This window comes from Panulirus ornatus, chromosome 55, assembly GCF_036320965.1.
Source record: "Panulirus ornatus isolate Po-2019 chromosome 55, ASM3632096v1, whole genome shotgun sequence".
In the NCBI taxonomy this organism is placed as follows: domain Eukaryota; kingdom Metazoa; phylum Arthropoda; class Malacostraca; order Decapoda; family Palinuridae; genus Panulirus; species Panulirus ornatus.
In genome coordinates this window covers 23,270,564-23,295,664 of record NC_092278.1, presented here as the reverse complement: position 1 = coordinate 23,295,664, position 25,101 = coordinate 23,270,564, and the positions used below count along the sequence as shown (strand labels likewise).

Genomic DNA, 25,101 nt, shown 5'->3' with positions numbered 1-25,101 from the left:
CCCACAAATGATAAGCTATAACGATGAAAATTCACTCTTTTTGACCACCATAATGATCATGAGGACAACAGATGTCCATTCACCTGTTCCCAGTGCCATACAGCAACCTATGCAGGTTTACTGTGTCACAGCATGAATTGGCCCATGAGGTACGATCTCCAACATGGCATCTTGGTCTTGACTTGTGTTTTAGGGGCAGATCCCCAAAACAACCTTAAAGTATGTTTAGAGTAAGCTAAAATCTCAGACCAAACTGTGGTGGTAGTAGATCTTCAAAACCACCATAGAGTATACTTAAGGTTCCAGATCAAGCTGTGGGGTTAGGTGACTTCTAAAAGGTATAGGTAATGTAAAACAAGGTCCTAGACCAAGATATGGTGGGAAGTGTGCCATTGAAGGATTTTGTTTATGTTTTCCTCCTGGAAAGCTCTCCATTAGTATTTGTTGAGGAAATTTTTTGGAACTGATATCTTAGCTTGTTAGTGGTAGGTAACAATATAGTGGGGTACAGAAAGGTGACCAAAGGTGTGAGTACACGTTATTCAGCATATGGGTGGACAAGGTGAGTGGGATCTGAAGGTGACAATCTTCTTGTGGTTCACTACTAATCTTAAGAGGTAAGTGGTGACACTTTTGCCTTGTAATTCATAATAGCAACCCCCTTTTCTCTTTTAGTTTTAAGGAAAGGTAATAGCAGTATTTTGACCCTTCAGAAACAATTCCCACCAGTTAATGTCATTCTTTTGGATGCTTTTTAACTCGCATAAATACTTTATGGATTATGGTTCCACAAAGACGCACCACATTCTAGTTTGTAAGATTTATATACCTTGTTCAACAAGAATACTGTTATTTTGTTTGTTTGACAGTTATGCGTATATTGCAATCTCATACTGCCCAGTTTGGGGGGGGGGAGGTGTCATTTCGTATGTGGCGGGGTGGTGACGGGAATGAATAAAGGCAGCAAGTATGAATTATGTGCATGGGTATATATGTATATGTCTGTGTATATATATGTATACGTTGAAATGTATAGGTATGTATATGTGCGTGTGTGGACGTGTATGTATATACATGTGTATGTGGGTGGGTTGGGGCATTTCTTTCGTCTGTTTCCTTGCGCTACCTCGCAAACGCGTGAGACCGACAAAGTATAATAAAAATGAAATTATATATATATATATATATATATATATATATATATATATATATATATATATATATATATATATATATATATATATATTAGCCACCTACGACATGCAGGGAATACGTAGGAAGTATTCTTTACCCTATCCCCAGGGAAATTTAACTTCCCCCTGATATGTAATTCATATGTCTAATTGTTCCATTAATTTAATTTTTTAATGCAGGTTACATTAACCTACATATTACAATTTTAGAATAAATATAATAAGTAGGTTTATGCAAGTTAATGTGCCATACAAGTCATTCCTTCAAGGAACGATGACACGATTTCTATAAGGTGCTTTATAATTATTAAATAATTTAAATCATTATATTTTATGTATTTTAAAATAACAATGATATATTTCCAAGCGACAGCAATTCTAGTAACAGTATTCATGGTTTTACATTGTAAACATTTTGTTGTGTGCTTAAAAACTAAAGTTGGTACGATTTACGACTTGAATAATTCACTCCTGTTTATACGAGGCTGTGAATGATATATGGAGGGATCATGCTGCTGCAGGACAAACCTTATGTCACATTATGTCAAAATTACGTGGAAGTGTGGAGGTCGGTGCGCATCTTCCGCCTCCACTGTATACTGTTTTGTCGCCTTTATTCGAACACTCTTATATGACTTTAACCAAAAAATTTAGCACAGAACTAGTGAATCTGTAATAAGATGTTAACTCGTAGTGTTTTACCATATTTCTTTATAAGTTACTGAAATACGTAATTGGTAAATGTATTATTATTTGATTAAGATTGTTAAAATTATTGTCAATATAAAATGAACGAAAGGGATTGTGAGACGGAGTGTTTTGGAGCGTCGTCTGATACACTGAGGCAATGGCTTCCAACTGTATTGATGATTTGGTGCAATCTGTAGGCTTATATGTACCTCGACCGCTATTGTTACATGGCTACATATTCCCCTTCGTGTTGTTATATAGTGTATGGGCGTGGGCGTGGACGTGGGTGTACGGCTGGGAGGAATATTTCGAGGCGGGTCTCATCGTTCTTGCAGGCATCGGCTGTCTCCAGGTCCTGACCTGTCTCTTCTGTCACTGGTCTGTCCATGTCCGGTGCCTCCTCACTTGCAGGAAGGTAAGGCTCACATCTTGCGTCAGGAAGACTGGGAAACGTCGCTCATGAATTCTTAATTTATATTCGTAGGGTTTAGATAGTTACAAATATTTTCCTTGGTGCTTTTATGTAAATAGCTCGTACCACACAGGACTGATTTGTCGTATCTGAATAGTGAACGAAATTAAGTAAGATAAGAATGGCATATCTGGGCAACTTTATAAGTAACAGAAAAGTTTGTAATACCCTTAGTGAATCAGCAGAATTTAGTGTGTGGAAATCTCACCTAACCTCCCAGCAGTTCATGTATTCCTGTCACACATGAACATGCACCTCTGACATGGCACTAGATGTCAACAGACAACATACAAACAGTCATTCAGTTTCAGCAGGAGATGAATTGTGGTACATTTTTTTCCCGCACTTTGGCTTCTAGTTGATTTCTTTTTCCTTTTTAATGATATGAGTGTATTACTTACTATTACATTAATTAATCCCACATTTTCTCCAATACACATAATCTTCTTTGCTTCTTTTGAAATCATCTGATAAACTATGATGCTCCAAATCGTGCTATGCAACTGTTATTGTAACCTCTTAAATTTTGATAAATTTTAATCTGATATTGCAGAGCATGTATGTATCAGTTGTTATTCTAAGTTAATAGTAATGAGGAGTTTTGGGAGTTTAGGATGTATCTTTATTGGACCCAAGTTATATTTGACTCTGTTTATGTGTTTTTTGCATACAGTCTTTTCCGGGAACTCAAGTATGGTGTATTTTGAGGCTTAGATGTAACTGACATTCCATTCCAAAGATCTCTGGGTAGAAAACCTATTCTTTTATAATATATACTGAGATGAAAGATGAATTATTTTATCATATAATGTTTTGTTCTTCATTGGCCATCAAAATGAAAATTAATCCTGTCTCATTTACAGTATCATTCACAAATGTTACTGTAATATCTATCTATCTATATCTCTGATGCCCATTCCCTCCTGGAACTCCCATCAAGGGATGGCCACGGCAAAAGAGTCCTTAGTTATCTCTGTCCTTACATGCCTACCTCATATACACCATTTCACACATTTTCTTTTATTTCTCTCCCTCCCGTATTCCTCCATCCTATTTGCCCATGTTGCAAGTGGTCTTCCTGTCTTACCAACCCCTTTAATTGTACTATCATACACCCTCTTTGTTAACTCCCAGTCTTGCTTTCTTTCCGCATGCCAAAATCACCTCATTCTACCACTCCACAATTCATTCCCTTTGCATTCCTTGTCATACCACATCACTCATACACCCTTACATTTCTTTCTTCATACTATCTAGTCACTCCACAGGCTCTTGTCAAATAGCTTATTTCCACAGCCTGGATTCTTGACCTCGTGCCTCGTTCCATATCCGTTTTTGCTGCCACCACACTCCATCTCTGCACCCCTTTTCCATAGTTTTGCTTTCATCTCTCTTATCACTGTATCCATGTATATATGTTAAAAAGCCACATAAAGTGAATGATGAAATACCCTCTTGATTTCAGGAAAGGGATCCAAAAGTAGCAACAGTAGCAAAGGTGGTGCCAACTCCCAACAATGGCTCCCCAGAACTGGTCAGGGTCCACAAAACTCCTGTAAGTTGGATTTGATTTACTTAGGATTTTAAATCATTATAGTACTGATAAATTTCTCAGGATTTTAGATCATTTTAGTACTGATAAATTTCTGCTCCTACCAGTCTTATTTTATAAATGTTTTTCTTTTCCCTCTGTCTTATTTTGGAACACCACAATTAATCCCTACAGTAATCCCTGGGGATAGGGGAGAAAGAATACTTCCCACGTATTCCCTGCGTGTCGTAGAAGGCGACTAAAAGGGAAGGGAGCGGGGGGCTGGAAATCCTCCCCTCTCGTTTTTTTTTTTAATTTTCCAAAAGAAGGAACAGAGAATTGGGCCAGGTGAGGGTATTCCCTCAAAGGCCCAGTCCTCTGTTCTTAACGCTACCTCGCTAATGCGGGAAATGGCGAACAGTTTGAAAGAAAGAAAGAAAAAGTAATGTAAAGATGTTGGCATAATCATACCTTCTGTTCGCTCCTGTTTTACAGGCTGCCGACAGGCAGAAGCCTGTGTCGGATTAAGCAGAGGTCTGACAATCTAACTAACAAATCTCCTGTTAATCCAATAAAATATTACTAGATCATCTTCCTAAATAGTATGGGGTATTTTATAAGTGATATACAGTAATTATTTCTCGTTAGCAACAGACTAATTGGGGAAAATCGTATTTCATATGAAGCCAAATTTCAGTACATCGTGAGTTTTGTTAGGAGCAATAGCAAATTATTGATTTTATAAGTACACTGCAAAATTACCTTGGTCCAGCATATATCATCTGTGTTATAGATCACTCCTCCCTCAAGAGGCTGGAGGGAGTCACCTAGATCACTTCCTGATCAGAAACAGGGCACACGTGTGGTGTGAGCTACTTTCACCACCCTCAATAATCATGACCCTAAATCATTTTTAGCTTCTCAGGAATGGTGAAATAAGTCCTAGGCCTCATAGCTAGTGCACTGCTGATAGTGCTATGATGTCGTAATGTAATACAAAAAGACAGGCCTTTATTCCTCTGAAAAAATGCATTTGTGTGAGAACTTGGTATCAAGTGCATGTTTTGATGAAGCATTTGTGTATCTCAGTCTGACAGGCTGTGACCATGTTGAAATTTCTACCTAAATTATATTATTTTTCTAGGTGTAATGGTACAAGAAATAGTATTGCATCATTAAACTATCTTAGATTAGGGTAAAATTGCATATATATATATATATATATATATATATATATATATATATATATATCAGAAAGACTGTTGGATGTCAGTGAAATAGAGATAAAGGTGCAGAGATGACACGCAACAGGCTGTCACATGTTGTCTTGATGCTCAACATTCCAGAATGAATTTGGGAGCTAATAGAATATTTCATTACATCCCAAACTCAGTCGGATGGTTCTGACCTTACTGGACAAAATTTGTAGTGTAATGAACTTTCACAGGATTTTCCATCACATCTCGTACTTAGTGTAATGGAATTCAAAAGGTCTGTCAGAAGTTGAACTTCAGTACATTGAAGTTCATTATAAGGAAGTCTCTCTGTAAAGCTTGTACATTATCATGATTTCATTTCCTTGTACATGAATCAACACTATCTTCATGAATTTTATATATTCTCTGTTTATAGTGTGGTGATTGATTTTTATGTACAGGTATTTGCTCAGAGGTTTTTGATAGGGAAATCATTAGATATTTGTCTGTACGTTACATCCCATTGAAGGAGATGCTCTATTTCCATTTATGCCTGAAGGTATTAATTATATGCAGTGCTGTTTTGCCCATCATATCCCTTTCTGGGAACATAAGGCCCTCATTTGACAAGGATCTGTTACATACACACTTCTTTACTTTCTTGCCCAAGGATCTCCTTCCCTGGGGATTCATGTAATGCTGAGTGAGCTAGCTATTTTCTCTGAGTGTGACCACAGATCAAGATATGTAACGTTGTATATCTGTCTTAGTGGGGTGAGTGCTGGACAGTAGCGTTGTAATTGTTCAAGGTCAACTGTGTGAAAGTTGATTCTTGAGCATAAAGGGTATTCTTATTTGTTGAATCAGTGTTTTTGTGTATTTTTGTTTACTAAAGTACCTTTTTATAGTTTTACATATTTCTTATTTATCCTTTATTCTTGATATTTATTTAATACTGATCATGCCATATGAAGATTAAGGCTGCAATGTAAGTGATACAGTCACCCATAAGATGGATCCTAATTTACAAAATCCCTTTTTCCAGATCAGTAAAGACACAGTGGAAAGTATTTGGTTCACTTTCCAAAAAACAAAATACATTTGGGACAGTGACGAAAAGAAGCAGTTTGTTGGACTTAAATTTCCAGTGGACCTCCAATTGAGAACATATGCTGAATGGCGGGGTTACCAAGAGGACACAGATTTAGCTTCAGCAGAGCAGAAATATGGAAAAAATGAGTAAGAACTAAATTTTTAGGTACAGTTTGATTTAGAAAAGGGCAACAGCTATTCACTGTTTTAGTTTACTTAAAGGGTGACAGTTGTTTATTCTTTTATGGTAGCAAAAATGGAATGGACTGAAACATACCCCAGTTGTGGACATCTCAGATGTAAGGAAGAAAAGAAGAGCATGAGAAAAAGACTTTAAAGATTACTCTGAGTTCCTTGACATTTGTAGACCTGACTTTTAAATGTTAAAAGGTTACAGGAAGAGGGAAATATGAAAGAAGGAAGACAATTCCACAGCTTTGCTCTTTTAGGAAAGGAGTTATCAGAATGGTCATTCCTTATGTGGCTCGTCTCCATACAGAAACCTTGGGAAGCAACAGTATAATTGATGAACAACTTTCTCTTCTGGAAAAACTGAAGAATTTTTTCTCATATGTGACTGCAACACAAGTACTAGTGTTGTATTAGAAGACAAATGTATCCTAAGAATTTACTTAATATCCAGTCACAATTGAAAAATTTATAGAATATTGCCCATGAATGAAGTATACCTCAGCTGCTGAATTTATGATTTTTGATTAAAAAGTGCAACCTTGGACATGGTAAATTAGCAAAGTTGGCTAAATAATGAAAAGCTGGATGATTTCCAAACTTCAGAATGCACTGCTAATGATACTGAGGCTGAAAGTTAAGTTTTTGTAATGTAGTTAAAGCCTTATCCAACAACTATTTGCTTTGTGTGTCTTTCTGTAAGTTGCAGCTACAGTTAGTCTTAACTGGTTCAGAGGATTAACTGGATAGAATGGTAAGTGGGTTTGATATGTTTTAAGAGGAGGCTATTGAAAAGATGTGAGTATAAGAATATTAGAGATCAATAATGTACATAGTATAGTTGGAATTGGGGGTTAAGATGAGTGATGATATGAGAAGGATGTTTGTCAAGAAATTGTTTGAAAGACTAATAAACAGGGGTTTAAGTAAGGTGCTCTGGCAGTGTACCAATCATGGCAGATGATAGGTTAAGATATATGATATCATAGTGAAAGTACAAGGAGAGTTAGACCATGAAAGAGGTGGATAGATGCAGTGAATTAAATCTTTAATGTTAAGGTTATTTCTAAGGATTTCATAGAAATGAATCTTGATTGTGTGAAATGGAGAGGATTTGTATATGTATGGTTGTGGGAATGGAGTCCTTAGTAGCACTCTCAGAATCAGAGTAATGTGCATGATGAAAAATTAGAAGTGGTTCTGTTGTGAAACTCCTTATAAACATTAGTATATTTGTTATAAATTGAGGATCTTTGTAAGTAGAGCCTAAGACTATATTGCATCTGCTCCTCCTCATAGATATGGTAATATGTTTAAAGCTAATTGATGTACAATATAGATAATGTTTGTTTTTGTTATTAGATTAACGTAAGAGAGGATCAGACATACAGCACTACTTAGCAACTGGGTCTTCCCCTCATCATCCATTACAGTCCATGGGTTTAACTGCATGTGATTTCTGTTGATTCGTTTAAGCTTTAGCCAAAGATCTTATTATAGATATTTTTTAAGGACTACAGGATGTCAGAGTAACAAGCTTTTGACAAATACTGAAATACTGAATGCCTTTGTAGTGATTTTAATGGAAGTACCTTTAGGACATTAGCCATAGGCTTAAGCAGTAAATGTTGTAAAGGCTGATATGACTTGTAGCTCATTAAGGTGGGAAGAAGTGGTCAGAATGATATTTATTTATTATTATGTAAGCAGAAAGCAATTGTCATGCATTTGATAGTTAATATCCATACCAAATGCTTCAGGTGTTGCTTTTACACATCTGCACTTGAAATTTATTACATGCTCGGCAGTCCTGTGTTGTTATGACTGCTAGATATCCTTGTGAAGTACTCTCCTGTCCTGAACAACTGCTTCCTGTGGACCAGTTCGTTAAGAAATAAAAGAATGAAGTTTGTACCCCACCCTCGGTTACAGCGTACTTGCACCTTAGGCACTGGCTTACTGCTCCATAAATCCAGTCCATGCCAGAGCCATAACTGTTTGCTGTAGGGCTGTTTTTTTAGTGATGAGACTTTGCTTTTTTATGAACTTTTAAGTTTTTATGAAATGTGATTAACATTGCTTTTGTGAGGAACAGCATATTGGCTTTGCCTAAATTCTTGAAGAGCTGTGAAGTCGCACTGTAATGAATCATAATCTTTCATCATTAATGTTCAGAAGATAGTATGAATGATATTGGAAAGCTGCACTGGCAATAATCATGAACATACTCAAATTTGGCTTGTAACTTGGTTCATGTCACTATTAAACATGTGTACCATTCAAGTCAAAAATTTATTCTAAATCAAGTGATATACATTTATCAACTTAGTGTCCAAAATTCAGACACAGCCTGTTGATGGAACATGCAGCTCTGTAGGCATTTAGTTGGTCTAGGAATGCTATCAATTTCACGGGTGGTTATGAGACCAAAGGATGAATGGTTGGTTTTTTTGCAGAGGCATAGAGGTGGCTGGAGACTGCCATCTTCCTCTACTGAAGTTTCGATTGAGGAACTCGGAAGTGAGTTCTACGCATTGTATCATCAGTTATCTGCTGGGCTGATAAGGTGAATTTTGAATTAGCTGATCCGAGTGCAAAATACTTAAATTTCTCAATAGCTAGCTTTCTTATTAAGGTTATTTTAGCTTATGAACAGTCATTTGTTACTTTGTAAAGTTACAAGGGCTGGTGAGTTCCTGCAAGATGCCATTAAGTGGGCAGTTCTTATCCTGTGGTGGAACAGTCATGTACAAGGGAATTTTTTTAGTTCAGAACTCGTTTTGTTAAAGGATCAGTTCAAGGAGAATTTAAGTTGTAGCTTGAACAATCCAGTTGCCCAGTAACCACCTGTGCCAAATGCAGTGCTGGTCAGTTGTTGGAACAGTCTTGTTCCACCATTCATGATCTTCATGTCTGATGATGGTTGATTTGTATTGAGTAGTATTGTGTGTTCCATCTCTTTGCTAATAATTATAGAGGCTCATGATGTTGTCTTTTTGAGTATTAAGTACTCTGTGAGATGGAGTTCACCTGTACCCCAGAGACAGAGTGGATACGTTCCTGTAAAACTGATCATTAAGCATAATCCAGTAAGAGGGACCATCTTTTCCATAAACTCCTAATATATAATTGGAGTCAGGAGATATGTTCATACAATAGAAATTTCAGCCCCAGGACATGCCAAAAAAAGTTAAGTATGCAGAAAAATTTTGACCATAAACAAATTCAGTAATGTTTTGACAAAATAATAATAACATTAATATGGCAGAAAATACAGTGACGATTTAACATGACAGGTGGTTTTGTAGGAAGATGTGAAGGAGTTACTATAGCTGGTGTATATACAGTCCTGGCAGAAAAAATAGGTGTGATAGTGCCTGTGCCAGTATTTTTCACTTGTTTGTATCATGCCCCCAAAACATGACTTTGAGATTGTGAACAATACTCAGGCAGATCATGGACATTGGTGGTTGGGGAGGGTTAGCAACAGGTGGCAGTCAATCTGCCTGGAGCTGTTGTGGTGGGTAAATGTATTTTTCTGTTGTCCCCCTGACATCTGCTTTTTTATCCTACCCACGTGTGCTTTGTGGTGGGTTTGTGCTGCAATGCCTGGCCCTAAGGACTTGTTAACAGAGGATATAGCTGTTATTATAACCTTGTACAAGGCAGGGAAGTGTAATAAAGAAATAGCTGAAACTACAGGGCTGGCACTACGAAGTGTGCAAAGATGGATGAAGTCCTTCATTGATGGTGAGCAAGGCATTGGAGAATCCAGAACTTTTCCATGAATTCTGTCTATATCTTTGATGCCTGTCCCCTCTGGGAACTCCCATCAAGGGGTGGCCATGGCAAAAGGGTCTTCACTTATACCTGTCCATACATGCCTCCCTTGCATGCACCATTCCATACAATCTTCTGTTTCTCTACCATCAGTATTCCTCTACCCTGTTTGCTCATGTCACAGGTGGTTCTCCACTCACAGCAACCCCTTTAATTATACTATCATACACTCTCCTCATAAACTCCTGGTCTTGCATTCTTTCCACATGCCCAAACCTCCTCAAAGTATTACTTTCACCCGTATTACCAGAGTCTTACAGTAGGAAAACAGTATAGGAGACAGACTGTCTGCTGGCAAATGTTAAAGTATATTTCAGTATATTTATGAGGAAATGTTCAGCAAACTGCTTGCATTCTACATTTGGCCAAAACTAGATCATGTTAGCAGAAAAAGTTTCGACTTGTTTACTGATCTACTACCAACCCACCTATGTTATGGTTTATGATTTTCACTCTTCTTATGGTTAATTGATCTTTTAGTTTTTGAGTTCAATGTGATCTTGATAGGGTTAGATGAGCTTAAGAGCTTCATTTGTTTATTTAAGAGCCCCATGATTGAGTGATACACAGAAGGTATGTGGTAGGGGGAGTGTATACTCAGGGTAGTTGGGCTTTTGTGTTAGGATCTAGCTGCTTTGACTAGACAGGACTGCCTAGCCTGTTTTCTTTTGGTTTCTGTTATAATGCAGAAATTAGTCTGTGTACAAAATGTTTTAACTCTTTGATTTGTGAAGATGTACACATCATACATTTTGAAGTTTCTGCTTGACTAACCTTTCTCAAGTGTGAAGTTTATGTTAGATGTTCATTTAAAGTATAGGTAAATAATTCCCAGGAAATAAGTTATTTACTGTATTGCTTTTAATGTTATCCATTGTTTTAGGGTGGGCTTTGTTACATTTTCAATATGGACTATCCAGAATCAGTAGATACAGTGATATACCTCATTAAATTTGAAATAACTTTCAATATTTTTCATTGCAAAAAGCACATATATTATTTTCAGCCTTCAGATGGATGTACCTGAGTTCATGGAGCTTTTCAAGGAGAGAGCCACAGCACCCTTCTTTGTGTTCCAGGTCAGTAGTTGTAAGTAGTAAGACTACTTTAGTGATAGTTATAGTTTGCTTATGATTCCATTACTTTTACTTTGCTTATCCTTTATTTTAGTTTGCTGAGCAAGGACACCAATGTCACTCTGGTGGACTTGCATCTCTTGCTATTCTACAGTGTTAGACAGGGCAGAAGATTATTTGTAATAAGATCTGGACTAGAGGGTTCACATTACAATTATGGTGTTGCAGCTCCATTTAGCCAGAAATTTATGATTTATGTTTATGATGGGTTTTGAGGTGTGCATATTAAAAACTTGAATTCTTATTAGGGGTTGACTTTTATATGATTAGATTAACAGCTGGTATGAGTATTACTTAATGATCTTCAAAGATCTGTCAGGTGCCTCAGAATTTGAGGTGAATAGGCCTGAGAAAATTAGAAAACTTAGCTCGAGATTTGAAACAAATAGGCCTGCAAAATTGAGAAAACCTAGTGCTGTCTGTAGCATTATCAATATATGATGTTAGTGATAGGTATTTATTTCAGGTGTTCTGTGTGGGATTATGGTGTTTGGATGAATACTGGTACTACTCCCTCTTCACATTATTTATGCTGGTTATCTTTGAGTGCACTCTAGTACAGCAGCAGCTGCGGAACATGTCAGAGATTCGCAAAATGGGGGCAAAACCATACATGATTCAGGTAAAGTTTTTTTTTTTCAACTCCTTTGTGATGAATCATTTTTTATTGTACTGACCTTTCCTGGAATTTTTTCCACAGGGTGTTTGGTGTTTCCAACTACTATATTTTCATTACTTCCTTTATCAAACCCCTGTCTTAGGAATTTCTTGTGCATATATGTCCTCACTACATGTGTTTTTTATTGATTTTGTCCAAGTCTTGAATATGGGCTTTGTGTCCCATGCCATTCATTCTTATATCTCTTGCTATAACCGTTTTTGATTACTGAGAAAGAATTGGCACTTTAATGTGAATCATTATTTTTGTATGTCACAGAGAGTGTATTCTGAGTATTTGTTTGTCAGTTTCTCTGTTCCTGCAGGCGTACCGAAACCGAAGGTGGCGTTCTGTAATGACAGATCAGCTTGTTCCTGGAGACATTGTAAGTGTTGGTCGAAGCCAGAATGACAATCTTGTCCCATGTGACCTACTCCTGCTGAGAGGGCCATGTGTAGTTGATGAAAGCATGCTTACAGGTTAGTGCTTAAGGCTTCACTTGGAGTACTTGTGGGCTTTTTCTAGGACATGATGAAAAAAGTTAACTATGATGTCAGGGCTTCAACTTATGATTGATATATTTTTAAGAAATATATGGGATCATTATCCTTTGGGATGGAGGAGAAACAACACTACCCATGTACCGTCTGCATGTCCATAAAGGGGACTTAGGAGTAAGAAGTTGTTGACTGGAAATCCTTCACTCCTGTATTATCATAGTCAAGAGTAGAAACAAAAGATGAAGCACAACGAGAATATTACCATGTAGGCTCAGTTCCTAATGCCGTCTCACTTCGTGACAGTTTGGTTGTGAGCATAGATGAGGAATATGTAGGTCTTGATGAAAATATGTGCTTTTGTGTTAGAAACAGATGGTTGAACATGATAGCTGGTGGTTTATGTTGAAGATTGAAAACTAGGACTCAAAGTAGGGTTAAGTATTAGAGAAATGTCATTCATGTTTTTTTTCTTTATTTAGTAAAGAAGCTATCAGAGATCTTTTTTAGTGAAAACTTGATAAGTGCTGTTAACATTTAAGTGTGAAAGTTAGATTGTTGTGAAGTTACTTGTGTGCTTGATGATATGGTACATTCCTTTCAGTAGGTTCTTTGTGCATGAACTTATAGTTGTCTACACATTCAAAAATGCATGTGAACACTTAAGTTGCTTATCCCAGAGCTCTCATCACTCTTTCGTTGAAAACATTCAACAAAGTAGAGGAGATAAATGCCAGGCAGAATATGAGAGCAAGCAGGTATTCTTTGAGTGATGATTTGTATTGCCTCATAAACTGCACAGAAATTGAAACAGTATGGAGAATAAGAATTCAACTGTATTATACTGTGATATAATTGAATATGGAGTTTCACCTGTGTTTGTTCATAATGAGTGATTTTGTTGAAAACCTCACATATACTAAAAGTGCTATTCATTGCAGCTCTACTGATTTGATCAAGTTTTAGCCGGACTTTTGTCTGTGACTGAACATCCAAGTGACGTAGACCCTCCAGTCACTCAAAATATTACTGATGTATTTCTTGTGGTCATTTGGCTGTTGTGTGATTGGAACAGCTTCCATATCTGTGCGGTTAGAATTGGTGTGCGAAAGAATGACTGTTTCCTTAGAAATTATGCACAAGGAATGAAAGATAAGGAATTTAGATATGATAGAGGGAAGCAGAACCATTGAAAAACAATGATGAAGATGTTAAGACCTGTAATCTCAGAAATATATAAGGGGTTTGGATGTATGAAAGACCATCATTTGATGTTCTCTCTTACCTTATTTTTTGTAGTTGTTTGCTGTTTTCTACATGAGCAGGGTAGTGCCAGAGACGGATGAAGAAAAGGCCTTACTCACTCATGTCCATTCTCTAGCTGTCATGTGTATTGCACCAAAATCACAGCTTCCCATCCACAACCAAGCCCCACATACCTTTCTCTTTTGATGTGAGCAAAATTTGATTGTTACAAGCTGTGATATGCAAAGTTATGAGGTAAATGTCACTTTCCTCAAATTATCCATCTTATCAGCATAACTAGAAACTGTATTAAGTTATGCCATGTATTATTTTTGTTATTTTGCTACAAGTATCCAGATTGCTCCATGATAGAGACTGTAGTCTTCTTTCAGAATGCAGTATATCAAGAGATAGCATATATGGTATACTAGTTTGTGGGAAGCCAAACTGGCTTGTTGTACAAATTGAATGTTGTATATAAGAGAGTGATATAATTGTTTTATTTCCTTTTTTCCTTATCAGGAGAATCAGTGCCTCAAATGAAAGAGAGCCTGGAAGCTGTGGAACTCGATCACCATCTGGACTTAGCTGCTGATGCCAAACTTCATGTTCTGTTTGGGGGCACCAAGGTTGTCCAGCACTCTCCTCCCAGTAAAACTGTAACAGGACTGAGAGGTTAGTTACTGATTTTTGTCTCTGCTTTATACCATTGGCTTTTATACTTTTCAGTACTCAGTTGCATAGGTTTCTCTCTAGCCACTCCATTGGTGTAGTTATTGATGGATTGACTTCTTTCTTTTCCAGCCATCTTTATTTTTTCCAAGGTTTTTCATCTTTGCCTATTCTCTTAGTCATGCTAAAATAGTTGCTGCCTATATCTCTAATGCTCACTCATTTGCTGCTCTCAAATATCAAAATTCAGCAATACCATCCTGCAACATCATGAACTTTATTATAACCCTATCCTCCTCTTTGTACTGTACTGGAAACCCTAATGTGATGAACATGACAGAATAAGGTTCCTAAAGGCAGAGGTTGTTGTATGGATACTACAATGATTTGATTTTTTCAAGGCTGCTACTACATTTCTGTTGGTGTCTTGTTCTCTGCAGCTTGAAGTCCTACTCACATATCTAGGATGGCTTTTCTTCCAGTGGACTGAATGGACTGGAAAGCATTTTACCTTATTGATTGTCTTTGTTATCCCCTTTCTTCACTTATCTTTTTCTGTCTACCATGATATTACATCGCTTCTTTTGTACTATGAGTTGATGGCACTGCCTATGCTGCCCTGAGTTTCTGCATGTGTCCTAGCTTCTAAAAGTAAGACTTATAATACATAACTTTTTTTTTTTTTAAGTTGAATGCACCAGTCATGGACAAAACTCCACATCAAGGCCGGGCTGTAATTGAAATAGAGAAATATGAAGCAGAAAAAGAAAAGACAAGGGAAAGTATTTATGAATTTTTGAGGATGTGAAAGACCTGTCTTTTGAAATGTGCTAGGTCATAGGTATTGGGAAAGACATGAGAAGGTAGACAGTTCCAAATCTTTGACATGTAGGGAAAGAAGCAGGTATCAAAATGGCCCACCCTTGTGTTGCCAATGGCCACAAAATAATCATGTGATGCAGCAGCTTGCTGAGTATTGTGTGGTCTAGCTCGTGGTGGGGCACACAAGCAACCAGCTCTTGGGAGCAAAAACCAGAGTAGTACCTATTGAAGAGGGAAAGTGAACCAACATTTTGGCATAGGGCAAGGGAGTCAAGTTTGGCAGTTAACCTGGGACAGTATAAGTCAGAATGCTTTTGACTTGACTCTGTCAAGTAAGGATACAGAGCTAGAACCACCCCAAATATGAGAGCAGTTCTCTATACAAGGGCAAATCAATCCCTTGTATAAATGGAGCAACTGTTCAGAAGAGAAGAATTTTCAACATCTAAACAGGAAACCCAGTTTCTCAGAGGCTGACTTAACTGTTCCTGTAATGTAGGGTTTCCAAGATAGAGTGGATGTTACAGTAGTACAAAGTATGTTTATTGAGTTGAGGTGGAATAACAGAACCATCTAAGGAGAAGTGAGTTGTCAGGAGTTTTCGATAGAGAGATGGGTAGAAATTAGGTCTTAGAGGCATTAAAGTTAACAAGATTTTGTCTACCCAACTGAGATATCCTGTCTAAGTCTGACTATATTTAGGAAGCTGTGTCAAGACAAGATGCAGATCAATTGAGAGAAGAGGGAGCAGAATTGAAGGATGTTGAGTCATCACTGTATGAGTGCATTGGATTATTCGTGGAGGAAAGGAAATCATTGAAAAAAAGAGGAAAAGTGTAGGGGACAGGACAGAACCTTGAGGGACACTGCTGTTGATGGAGAAAAGGGGGGGCTGATCCATCAACAACCATAGAGATAGATTGGCCGGAGAGGAAGCTAGATATCAAGGAGCAAAGTGAGGGAGGGAAACCAAAAGAGGGGAGCTTAGAGATGAGACCCTGATGCCTCACCCTGTCAAAAGCCTTAGATATGTCAAGGATAGCTACACATGACTCCCCAGAATCTTTCAGGGATGATGACCAGACATAAGTAAGATAGGAAATAATATTACCAGTGGATCTTGCCGTATGGAAGCCATACTGGTAGTCAGAGAGAAAACTGTGAATTTCGTGGTGTTTAAAGATATGGGAGTTGAAGATGAATTCAGACTGGAAATGGTAGATGTCGAAGCAGAAGGATGATGTTTAGTGGGGTCAGAATGGTCACCCTTCTTAGGGATGGGATGTATCAATGCGTATTTCCAAGGAGAAGGAAAAGCTTTGGTTTTTAAGCAGAAATGGAACAGATGAACAAGCTTAGGTGCAAGTTCAGAGGCACACTTCTTCCTCATTTGGTACCTGTGTGGAGACCATTTTTGTGAAGATTGGCAGATATGATCTCTAGTGCGACTGCATATTAAAGCTGTGGAATTACCTTCCTTTCATTATCTTATCCTCTCCTTATGATTAAATCCTTTTTAAGAGTCAGGTATATAAGCATCTGATGAACTCATATTGTTTCCCTTGTATTTTATAGTAAACTCATTTTACTTTTTTAACTGGATGTGGCTTCATTTAGGTTATAATCTTGTCAGTGCCTTGTCAGCTACTATAAAAAAGAAAAAGAATTAGCTGTATCCTAGACACTGAATTTTGGTATTCTTTAACATTGTTAGAATTGTAATAGAATTAGATTTTCTTAATTTTTAACAAATTTTTTTCTTGATTGCATTTTTATTTTACGTATGTAGCATGGTAGACACTTTGGGATCATTTTGTCTGTCATTGAGTCATTGGTTAGCCTTTTTTATTTACATGATCACTGAATTTCTGATAGTATCCGTGAGTTTCATCCATGTGTTTCAGCTAATGAGATTGGGACTAGGTTTTCAAGTTCCCCAAAAGGTACATGTATGCATTCAATCCATCCTCTGTTGACGGTCATAAAGTTAGAGATGATAATAGGCAGATATAGATAGGCTCATGCTATGCATGTTACTGGAAAAGATAATCTTGCTCATAACCAGCAGAAGGATGAAAGAATGAATATTTAAGAATTATATCTCTGCTTCTTTTTTTCAGCTCCTGATAATGGTTGTGTTTGCTACGTTCTTCGCACAAACTTCAACACTGCTCAGGGAAAATTGCTTCGAACCATTCTGTATGGTGTGAGCCGTGTGACTGCCAACAACTTGGAAACCTTTGCGTTTATCCTCTTCCTGCTGATATTTGCCATAGCTGCAGCATCATATGTCTGGATCAAGGGTAAGCTCAGATTCAGCTCTCTGTCCTGACAGCAAGATGCTGTTGAGTCAGTAGCTGGGCAGAGCTGGTATATTTTTTCTTTGTTATATGTATGCAGTTGATCAACATGACTTTGTACAACATATGGAAAAGGAAGTTTATATTGTTTTAATGATATAGTAATTTTAATGAAGTTGATATTGTTTTAATGATGTAGTAATTTTTTTCTAATGTGAAGCATCTTTATTTTTATTTAGTATCAACACCTTGCTTGACTTTATAGCTAATGATTTGTTAATCTTGCTAAGTTTTTGACACATCAAGGACTTGCACTTGATAGGTTTTCATTGTTAACAGTTGCCCAGCTGGTGATTCAACAGGTCAGAGGCAGATACGCCATAGAACTTGTACCTGTTGAAATACAAAAATCAAGGTTCTGTTAGCATAGATACTTTAGGTATAGTGTTATATAATAGAGATAATGATTTGATAAGTATGGTTTCATGTTTTTATGAAATTCTTCCTTACAGGTACAGAAGACCCCGACAGAAATCGCTACAAGTTATTCTTGGAGTGTACTCTCATTCTTACATCAGTAGTACCACCAGAACTTCCCATAGAATTATCATTAGCAGTGAATACTTCACTACTGTCACTGTCCAAGCTGTTTGTGTACTGCACTGAGCCTTTTCGCATTCCATTTGCTGGAAAAATAGATGTCTGCTGTTTTGATAAAACAGGAACTTTAACCAGTGATGATCTGGTGGTGGAAGGGGTGGCTGGTTTAGAGTAAGTATGATTATTACTTATTATCTTTATCTTCCCAAGCGTGATTTATGGCTTACATTTTGTTTGTCGTACAATTTGCTGTTTAACCCATTCACTGATGCTGGGTTGTAGATGCCCCAGTTTTTTATTTATTTGAATATATTCTGTTCACTGCAGCTGGGATATATGTGATGAAAATTCTCGAATCATTTGCCTCTGCCTTGAGGCAAAATAGGCAGCCATTAATACTTTTACTGTTGTGGTATGCCATGCATTATTGTGAGATGCAACATCCTAATTTTCTTGTATTCCTGTCAGTCCCTGTGCTGATGTTGAGAAAACCTGTATATTAGATCTGCACCCTCACATTATGTGATGATTTATGAAGTTGTGACACTCTTGAAAGATAGATGATATTAGTGGGGAAGGCCCTTAGTTGTCACATTGTTAGTAACTAAAACATATAGAGATATACCACACATATCACAATGTATGCTTGACAGTACTCATGGAATGCTTCATATACCTGGCAATGGAGCAGTATGATTTAAAGGGGTTATAAGAAATGTAAACATTGTTTCACTAGCTGAAATTGTTTATCATTTGAAAAAGATCATGTTTTGATAAATTGTAATAAATGGATGGAGATATGATTTTAGAATATATGAGAATATCCGATACTCAAAGTGTTCCATGAATAATAGGACTGCTGCGGTGAAAAAGATAACTGCAGAATTTGATTGTGATGTTCTTTGATATTTCTGCTTAGAAAGTGATAATTTGTATCTCCGAGTGACTTTACCCAATAGATCACATTAATTTGAGTGAAAACCTGAAGCTTTTTCAATATTCACATTATCCTTGCTTATGTTCCCAAGTATGTTTTTTGATCCCCAGTTTTTAGTTCAGTGCAGCCTCCTCTCTTAAGATGCGTGAAAATGGCAATTTCACCATTTTGTTCAGTATGATACAATGGCTAAATGTGGCTGTCTGGGATGGGATGAATCATCATGAATATATCTGCAGACAGGACTGGTTTCAGGGATTAGGCTATGAAAACCTTTACATCATTGTTCATCTTAGAAAGCTGTTAGGAAGGGGGAAGTTGAGATTGGAGACCTTTCACCATTAAATTGCAAAAATACAGTGGCCCAGCATCAAAAAAATTTCATCTCTTTTCCCCAGATGAAAGGTGCTAAAGGACTGAGGCTTGGACAAAAAGCTAATATTTTTTATTTGATTTCAGTGGAACGAGTGATGTTGTACCAGTTAAAGAAGCTCGATTAGAAACTATACAGGTAAGAGCTGTTATGCTAGTTTATCACATTGAAAATCAGTCTTTTAAGTCATTACTGTAAATTGAAAAGTTATAGTTTTGAAAAATGAGATGCAGTTAAACAGCAAGTTTTAGAGTGCAGTCTTAGATATTCCAGTTAGTAGGCATATGAATGAAAAGCTACTAGAAACAGTAAGGAGTTTTTTTGGGGGAGAATAGTGGTAGGCAGCCACCTAGCAGGGAGGTGCATTACCTGTACTACCCTTATGGGTATTGGATGGCTTAGTGTTGGCTGTGTAGTGAGCCAGCACATCAGTGGTTTTCAAGTTGCACTCCTCTAACCCAGTTAGCTCTCTTTTCTTCTTACCTCACCCACACATGGACTACTGGCATTCTGTCCACAAATATACAGCATCTCCTTGTCACACATAGCACTTGACACTTCACTCACACAACTTATTCTTTGTAAATAGATTTTCCTGTGGTGAGTGGAATGCATTAGCCCAGCCTTGTGGAAAAATTGTAGGAGCAGTAGATAAAAGTAGTAGGAAGGAACTTTTAGCAGGAGCATTAAAATAGAAACATGAAGTAGTAGTAGTATGTTCCTACGTAGGAACATTAGGGAGAAGTAGTAGGTTGGAACATTAGGTAGACACATGAGGCAGTAGTAGTCAGTAAGAACATCAAGTAGGCCATTGAGACCATTCCATGTAAGGAAAGATTTTGGGATTAGGTAGTGAAGAGGTTTTTGCATGTATGAATGCAATATTTTCTTGGAAATTTTTCCCTTTTTTCACCTTCACCAAAAGAGTTGTGCAAGGTTCATATATCTGATACTGTAGAGGCAAAAGGTATATGTATTACTTAATCCCCCTTCCAAAAGATGCTCTCTTCAATATTTTATTGGACTTTTTCTTGTTTTCTCATTTTTCATTTCCATTTTTCATGATATAGATAGATATGATTTTCTGAACATTGACTAACAGTTTTACAATCAAGGATTCACGGATAATATTTAAAGTTAACAAATCTAATTTCAGGTGGTTGCTTCATGTCACTCATTAGTTCAGCTTGAGGATGGTTTGGTAGGAGATCCTCAGGAGAAAGCAACTTTAGCTGCCATTGACTGGACACTTGTTAAAGGTAAGACTTAGCTTGCTTACTATCTTTATATTGACACTATATGAGATTTTTTTTATTACATTTTGAGGTTTTCCTTCATGTGCTTTCTTTTCTTTTCCTCTTCCCTTTCTTTCTCTCCTTCCTCATCCTTTTCTTTTTTCCATTCTTGTAGATGGATGAAGTCCAGTGTAATAATGTGGCCATAATGTAAAGTATTGGTCTTATTTTCCTTAATAACTGTTTGACCAAGTTTCCTAATCTGTGAACTTAAAGATGAAAGAAGTAACAGAGGCCTTACCTTTGACCTACTCTACTGTTTGCTTTTGTAGTCTATCTTCTCACAATTTATTAACAATGATATGTGATAACTTAGGTACTGTAGGTTAACATGGTGTAATGTTATTAATAGTGAGGGGAGCTACTGAGAAAATTCTAACAGGTAACGAAGATTTGCAGGAGATGGAGCAAGTACTTTGAAGGATTGATGAATATGTTTGATGATGTGCTGTGTTTGGGACTAATATGTAGGGTGAAAAAGTCTTGGTGAATGGTATGATGAAAAGAGAAGAGGTATTGAAAGCCTTGGATGAGATTACATTTGGCAGAGCAGCAGGAGTAGAGTAGATGGGATGACAGTTAAGTTTCTGAGGAGAGAGTTATAGTCTTATTATTTTCTTAGTCAGGCTTTTTGATACCTGTATCCAAGGTTGAGATGCCTGGGGACTATCAGAATGCATGTATAATATGCATTTATGAAAGCAAGGAAATTCTTTAATCACAGAGCTGGTGGGAACAGGCATCAGAGATGTAGATAGAAGATAGATAGATTCAAACAGATGTTAACACTTCTAGATTTCTTTATAAGAGGGGGATGCTGCATACAAAACTGACAGTTTGATATTTTTGATCGGACATTTGTACTAATTGTACTAATTTAGGTAAGTGACACTGGAGTTCTTTAGTTATGGAGACTCCGTTGCGATAGTGACCCCTTTGAGGGAGTTACAGTTGGAACAAGCATCAGAGGTATAGATAGACAAACAGAGCTTTAAGTATGTTGAGTATACCTGGTAAAATGTAAGGGTAGTGATGACTGAAGGGTCATGAGATGCACAGTACATCTGATTGGGGAGGACCAGTGTTACCACATTAGATGTATAGGGTGTATGCATCAAGTGTGAGAAATACTTGGAAAAAGAAAAAGAGAGGGCTTTGTATATAGCATTTATGGAACTGAAGAAAGTATATGATAGTTTTAGTAGACTTGCATTGTGGAGGTGCTGCTAATTCACTGCCCTCATGATATTTAATGCATTATTTATTAGATTTTCCTATTTCACAACTGCCTAGATTACTGCCATTATTTTAAGAAGTTGAGTATTTGTTGAGTATTCCTGGTAAATTATATGGGAGGGTATTGATTGAGAGGGTGAAGGCATGTACAGAGCATCAGATTGGGGAAGAGCAGTGCGGTTTCAGAAGTGGTAGAGGATGTGTGGATCAGGTGTTTGCTTTGAAGAATGTATGTGAGAAATACTTAGAAAAGCAAATGGATTTGTATGTAGCATTTATGGATCTGGAGAAGGCATATGATAGAGTTGATAGAGATGCTCTGTGGAAGGTATTAAGAATATATGGTGTGGGAGGCAAGTTGTTAGAAGCAGTGAAAAGTTTTTATCGAGGATGTAAGGCATGTGTACGTGTAGGAAGAGAGGAAAGTGATTGGTTCTCAGTGAATGTAGGTTTGCGGCAGGGGTGTGTGATGTCTCCATGGTTGTTTAATTTGTTTATGGATGGGGTTGTAAGGGAGGTAAATGCAAGAGTCCTGGAAAGAGGGGCAAGTATGAAGTCTGTTGGGGATGAGAGAGCTTGGGAAGTGAGTCAGTTGTTGTTCGCTGATGATACAGCGCTGGTGGCTGATTCATGTGAGAAACTGCAGAAGCTGGTGACTGAGTTTGGTAAAGTGTGTGGAAGAAGAAAGTTGAGAGTAAATGTGAATAAGAGCAAGGTTATTAGGTACAGTAGGGGTGAGGGTCAAGTCAATTGGGAGGTGAGTTTGAATGGAGAAAAACTGGAGGAAGTGAAGTGTTTTAGATATCTGGGAGTGGATCTGTCAGCGGATGGAACCATGGAAGCGGAAGTGGATCATAGGGTGGGGGAGGGGGCGAAAATTTTGGGAGCCTTGAAAAATGTGTGGAAGTCGAGAACATTATCTCGGAAAGCAAAAATGGGTATGTTTGAGGGAATAGTGGTTCCAACAATGTTGTATGGTTGCGAGGCGTGGGCTATGGATAGAGATGTGCGCAGGAGGATGGATGTGCTGGAAATGAGATGTTTGAGGACAATGTGTGGTGTGAGGTGGTTTGATCGAGTAAGTAACGTAAGGGTAAGAGAGATGTGTGGAAATAAAAAGAGCGTGGTTGAGAGAGCAGAAGAGGGTGTTTTGAAATGGTTTGGGCACATGGAGAGAATGAGTGAGGAGAGATTGACCAAGAGGATATATGTGTCGGAGGTGGAGGGAACGAGGAGAAGAGGGAGACCAAATTGGAGGTGGAAAGATGGAGTGAAAAAGATTTTGTGTGATCGGGGCCTGAACATGCAGGAGGGTGAAAGGAGGGCAAGAAATAGAGTGAATTGGAGTCATGTGGTATACAGGGGTTGACGTGCTGTCAGTGGATTGAAGCAAGGCATATGAAGCGTCTGGGGTAAACCATGGAAAGCTGTGTAGGTATGTATATTTGCGTGTGTGGACGTGTGTATGTACATGTGTATGGGGGGGGGGGTTGGGCCATTTCTTTCGTCTGTTTCCTTGCGCTACCTCGCAGATGCGGGAGACAGCGACAAAGTATAAAAAAAAAAAAAAAAAAAAAAAAAAAAATTTTAAGAAGGCACAAAACTGAAATCTGTGTGGCTAGCTTGGAAGGCACACAAAATGATTAGTAATGCCAGGTAAGATTTCCATTTATTTCACGTATATTCTTTATATTTTTCTGGATGTCAATGATTATTAATTCATGCATTCGGTAAAACCTCAAAATAGCCATCATATTTCAGAATGACACAGTACATGTCTACCAGAATATCACAATATATGCCATTGAGGTTGCTTCATTTTTGTTCAGAAGAGCCTGTTGAACAATGCTTGATGTTAAGTAAGAACAGATTTGTAGCTAATCAAAGGAAAAGAATTATTTTGCCCTGATGCTGTCATCAGTTCAGCTCAGAAATTTCAAGATCATTTTAACTGCCAACTGTCTCTCCCTTATGAAATGAAAGAACATAAATGAAAAATGAAATAACTGAAAAATAGGTATTAAACTATGCAGCTTACCTTGGAAGAAGTACAAAACTTGGGATGGGAATGCATTGGTAAGATACCTTACAAATGTGCTTGTGGTGGGAGGACTTTCTTACTAAAATGTTTTATTTCTCCCTAAGTTGTTTTATTATTCTAATATTTTGTTCTTTCATTTCATTAGAATTAAATTTCTGATTTTTTTATTATTTTGGTCTTTAAGATGATCTAGGTGTTTGAGAGACTGATCTGGTGAAAACACTACAGCAAAAGATATCTATATCTTATTAACTGACAGCAGATCTTTTCTTATTTTGTACCAAATGTTGTTCTTCTAGCTCATTTGAATACAAAATAGGCAGTTTACAGGGCATGTACCATGTTATTCCATTCATCAACCTCCTTACTTAAAGTATTTCTTCTCATCTTTCATGACAAAGTTTTTTGTCTAATTTCGTATTTTGTCATTGGTTGCTCTATCCATGCATCTCTTGAAGAACTGTACACAGTGTGGGTGTGGGTGTTTATATATTTGATATTTGATCTGAAATATTTTTTGTGTTACTTAAGTCCCCAAGTAATAGAAGTTGTCTTTGCAGATGCATGTGTGAATGGAGCAGAAAATCAGAAGAATTGGGAAATTTAGTAAGAATTTTAAATTTTGATTTTACACACTTCTTATGACAGCAGTTAATGCCTTTTCCAGTGTGAAACTCATTAACTCATTCTAACCATATAGGTGAAGCTGTAATTCCAAGGAGAGGCAAGGCTCCTGGAATGAAGATATTCCATCGTTTTCACTTCTCTTCACAACTTAAACGAATGTCAGTTATCACCGGCTACACTCAGTCAGGATCTGCCGATGTTGTTTATTTAGCAACTGTCAAAGGTGCTCCAGAGACTCTTAGGCCTATGGTATGCTATTGAACTTTGCATGAATATTTAAGTTCATTATTATTATTATTATTATTATTATTATTATTATTATTTATTATTATTATTATTTTGTATTTTGTGATTGAATGGATCTCTTCTACTCACAGTTTTGTGAGATGACCACTGAATTAATATACTTTGTGCCTCCTGGGATGAATATTGCAAACTTATTTGGGAAAAATGTTTTTT

At 37.3% G+C, this 25,101-nt stretch overlaps 1 protein-coding gene across 1 annotated transcript in view; it reads left to right on the top strand.

Moving 5' to 3' along the window:
- Positions 1-1,987: 1,987 nt before the first annotated feature.
- LOC139765561 (endoplasmic reticulum transmembrane helix translocase) overlaps positions 1,988-25,101 on the top strand; it is a 42,104-nt gene continuing 18,990 nt past the window's right edge. Inside the window, exons 1-12 of the mRNA XM_071693114.1 lie at positions 1,988-2,298; positions 3,821-3,910; positions 6,128-6,321; positions 11,210-11,282; positions 11,806-11,961; positions 12,323-12,476; positions 14,262-14,414; positions 17,354-17,536; positions 18,046-18,304; positions 19,530-19,581; positions 20,600-20,702; positions 24,716-24,891. Coding sequence (XP_071549215.1) covers positions 2,041-2,298; positions 3,821-3,910; positions 6,128-6,321; positions 11,210-11,282; positions 11,806-11,961; positions 12,323-12,476; positions 14,262-14,414; positions 17,354-17,536; positions 18,046-18,304; positions 19,530-19,581; positions 20,600-20,702; positions 24,716-24,891 — 1,851 coding nt within the window. The 5' untranslated portion in view covers positions 1,988-2,040. The remainder of the gene's footprint in view (positions 2,299-3,820; positions 3,911-6,127; positions 6,322-11,209; positions 11,283-11,805; positions 11,962-12,322; positions 12,477-14,261; positions 14,415-17,353; positions 17,537-18,045; positions 18,305-19,529; positions 19,582-20,599; positions 20,703-24,715; positions 24,892-25,101) is intronic.